The sequence below is a fragment of the Capsicum annuum genome, chromosome 1, assembly GCF_002878395.1.
Source record: "Capsicum annuum cultivar UCD-10X-F1 chromosome 1, UCD10Xv1.1, whole genome shotgun sequence".
In the NCBI taxonomy this organism is placed as follows: Eukaryota; Viridiplantae; Streptophyta; class Magnoliopsida; order Solanales; family Solanaceae; genus Capsicum; species Capsicum annuum.
This window is the reverse complement of record NC_061111.1, coordinates 48,935,585-48,939,573: the sequence shown is the minus strand read 5'-3', so window position 1 is coordinate 48,939,573 and position 3,989 is coordinate 48,935,585. Positions and strand designations below refer to the sequence as shown.

The window sequence follows — 3,989 nt, the reverse complement described above, 5'->3', positions numbered from 1 at the left end:
ATACAGTAAAAATATCGTAATTAAGCTCAATCAGAGAGTAATGTAAGTCTAGCCTACCTGGATGCCACCAAAAGCTCAAGAAAGTCCACTTTACCTTGGCTTTTCTCTTATAAAAGACCAACAAACACTACCACAGTGTCAAAAGTAATAATCTATGTCTTATGATGAGAATAATGATAACCATATTCTATATAAATTCGTCAGGTCAAAAGTCGAGCTAAAAATCACACATTGGGCCCACTTGTGGAATCACACATTTGAAACCATCAGTGCACCCCTCTAAGCTCGAGAATCATTTATCCTAAAAAATGGATGAAATTCAATCATAAATGGAGCCATAAATCAGCCCCAACATAGACTAGGTATTCAAAGATAACCGCAGAATTAATCAAGAAAATAGATGAAAACATACAGAAATAATGGAGAGAAAAATTACCAAAATGACGTCTCCAACTCACCCGAACAACCAATGATCGACCTCACCTCTCTCTAAGATTTCTAGGGATTTTATTAACTTAGTACGTGGAATAAATGCGAGAAAATTGGATTCAAAGGAATGTAATACTGCCAGGGTCCTTGAGCATGATCACGAATCGCATCGTGAACATGAGCTTCACTCCAGCTACTAATCATAAACACGTGGGCTGCCTCACAAACGTGATGATCACTCACTTTGGTCTTTGCAATCTCAAACCAAGTCCTTGCAAACATGATGATAATGACCCTAAGCTTCACCAATGCGGTAGAAGCCTCATGAACTCAAAGGTCATTTTCGGCCCGCAATAACTGAAGTTGCACTAGCAAACTTAGTAATTTGCCAAGTTTCTGATCGGATCCTCAGAATTTGTTCAAAATCTCATGAGTACAAACAAATTATACTATCCTACAAAATTAAATATTTTGAACTCAATGGCACCATCAAAATTTTTATATGAGTTCGTTTCAATCAAATGTGGGTCTCACACTCAAAGGATCATTTTAATCAAATTCTACCCAATAGTCCAAAATGAGTGTAGAAGTTTTAGGACTCAAAGTAAGGGTCCCCCTAGCCTAATATCAATATTTTGGAGCCACCAGAATTGTCAGAATTGACATTCGAGACCGTTTAGCTGAAGTTTAGATCCGACACCTAATTATTAATAGCGAAAGCTCCAAAATAGAAAATTGACTCAAAAATCCAAATGAACTATCCAATGATCAAATTCTCATTCTCAACAAGTCATAAATGACTTAGAATAGCTATGAAAATGCTCTAAATATCAAAAATCATGAAAGAGAAGGTAATAACCCGGAGCGTCATTACATATACCCTCTATTAACAATGTAGAACTTAAGGAACAATAGTATTGACTGCTGCACACATTAATATTTAACATAATTAAAGTCCTTTCTAAATGTAAATATTTCATTATTTATATAGGTTGTTAGATTTTTAATATATCACAAAAAATATTGTATGTTTATTCAATCAGTCTTTTGATAGGTGTGAGTAATCATAAAACATAAATTTTAAAGTTTGCATGATAAGAAATGAGTCATTTTACAAAAGAACTAGTGATAGTCTTATTTGAACTATGATTTTAAAAAGTTGACCATAGGAGAACTATCCCAATTTATGTTAGAGTTAACAAAGCTTGTATTATTTGATCATTTTTTTAAATACTTGATCATAGATATTATAAAATGTGGAGTATAATCATGCTATCAAATAATAGTGCAACAGATTAAGTTTCTCAAAATCGATTAATTCAGTAGGTTGATTTGACCCTATATTAACCAGACGAACTTCATTTCATAAGTAGAAGAGAAAGTTTTACATATTTTTACATTATGTGATAATGTATTCAAGCCTAAGTAGTCTTGATCTTTGATTTTCTCACTATTTTTGTACAGGATTTACGATGAAGTTTTCTTAACATGATTTCTAGAAAACCACTCAGAAGCATTTATTACAACCTACTAAACAAGAGTTTTTCTATAAATGCTTCTAAATCCATAATTAATGTTCTATTTTTTCAGCAAATACTTCCAATGTTGTAATTAATGTCCTTTTACTTTGGTAGATTACTGATAAGAACAACTTTATTAAAGAGTTGACTAGTGAACGTTTTTTTACCTACAAATAATTTGGATTGTCAAGTTATCTATCAAGTTGAGTTCTTGAGAACAATATTTTCCTGGCGTTCATTTTGGTTTGTTAATCCTCACATTATGTGCTTTTATCTTTTTTTGTAGTCTAACCTTTACTTTAAGTTGGCCTTTGGTAAATCTCTATATAGAAGAAAAATGTGTGAAAAATATGCATTTCTCTAATTGTTCTCGAAATTCCCTCTCTAATTGATTTGTTGGTTCCATGACTAGGTCATCATCAATTGCATGCTTATTTTCATCTTGATTCTTTCTAATTTAATTTGTGAACATTTCAGGTAATTTAATCACTATCAACGTAAGTTGGTATGGCAGCTACATCTTTGACAATAACTCTGGAGGAATTCAGAACTTTCCATGAGATTAATCGAACACTTTATTCTCTCCTTGTTAATAAGCTTCAGCGTGATCCTACTGAATCGATGCAGACATTAGCATTGTGGATTTGGTTGGAACAAACAGGTTCCAATAATGTCATCGTAAAGATATTGTCCTTACCTAATAATTTAATTAATGAACTTGCTAATGAAGCTGTAACCTGTCTCAAATGCATTGAGGGCAACCGATTCCTTCTCTTAGCAAATACAAGTGAGATTCCTCTAACGCGAAAACTTATTGCAAAAGAGTTTTCGCTCTTGTTTTTTAATGAAAATAGGGACATTTCAACCAGCGAGATAAGGAATATTATAACTGATGTTTGTCTCAAGGCATTGTCAGATATTATGGAGAAGGCCTTGAATAGACGATGTTCTGAACAAACTTTGATGAAAAGTGAAATGTCAATGGTATCATATCTTGGTGAGTCATCTTTAATAGGAAGATTTTCTCAATTAGAACTTGGGGGTGGCATGTCTCGTAGGAGAATGATGGGACATGACGATCCACGTGTAGATAGGACAATGTTTGTGACTTTCTCTAAGGGCTACCCTATTGCTGAATGGGAAATCAGGGAATTCATTACAATAAATTTTGGAGAATGCATTGAGTACATTCGCATGCAGGAGGTGAAGAAGCCCCAGGAACAGGCTCTTTATGCACTGATTGTGTTTGTTACGCCAAGAATTATAGAATGTATTCTCAATGATGAGGACAAAGCTAAATTTACTATCAACAGGAAACACATGTGGATGCGAAAGTTTGTCCCAAATAGTTGAAACCCTTCATTCTCATTGATGTTGCCTTTGAATTTGTCTGAAACTATTTACTCAATTTTCATGAGTCTTTCTAAGAATGGACCAGAAGAAATCATGTTTTCAGTTTGTATATTGTGTAGTCCCCTTGAGGACTTTAAATCTGTTATGAAATAAAATGTTTTTGTTTTAAGAAAGAATAAGGAGTTTCTTTTAATCTATCCATCCATCTATCCATCTATCCATCTATCTATCTATCTAGGACAAGTATGACAACAACTATTTATCAAAACTACTTTGCCAAAAACCCAAAAGTTTTGAAACCTTGGTCAAATACCCACATAATTCCACTTCACCATCAACTTTTCCAACTTAACAATTTCAACCCCAACTTTTATATTAATTCACTTTAACCCAATACTTCCAACTTAATAAATTCACCCACAAGTTTCTAATAATACACTTCAACTCACTCCATCATCCACCATTATATATACAAAAATATCTAGGTTTTTCAAAAATATTAAAAAAAAAATTGCAAAAGCTAAAAATAGAAGGTGGTTATTTTTTCCTCCAAAAAGCTTCGATTCCGACTACTTTTCCGGCATTATTTTTCGGCGATCAGCTGCAAATCAGTCCACAAACATCATAAGCTTGTCCATTGCATCCATTTATACCCCATTTGTTTCCTATCTTCTCAAAGATACTTTC

The 3,989-nt window shown here is 33.3% G+C and overlaps 1 protein-coding gene across 1 annotated transcript; it reads left to right on the top strand.

Moving 5' to 3' along the window:
• Positions 1–2,134: 2,134 nt before the first annotated feature.
• LOC107854505 lies at positions 2,135–3,471 on the top strand. The gene is made up of 2 exons (XM_047396726.1): positions 2,135–2,192; positions 2,427–3,471. The coding sequence occupies exon 2, from the start codon at positions 2,457–2,459 to the stop codon at positions 3,300–3,302; it is 846 nt and encodes a 281-aa protein (XP_047252682.1). The 5' UTR covers positions 2,135–2,192; positions 2,427–2,456; the 3' UTR covers positions 3,303–3,471.
• Positions 3,472–3,989: the final 518 nt, after the last annotated feature.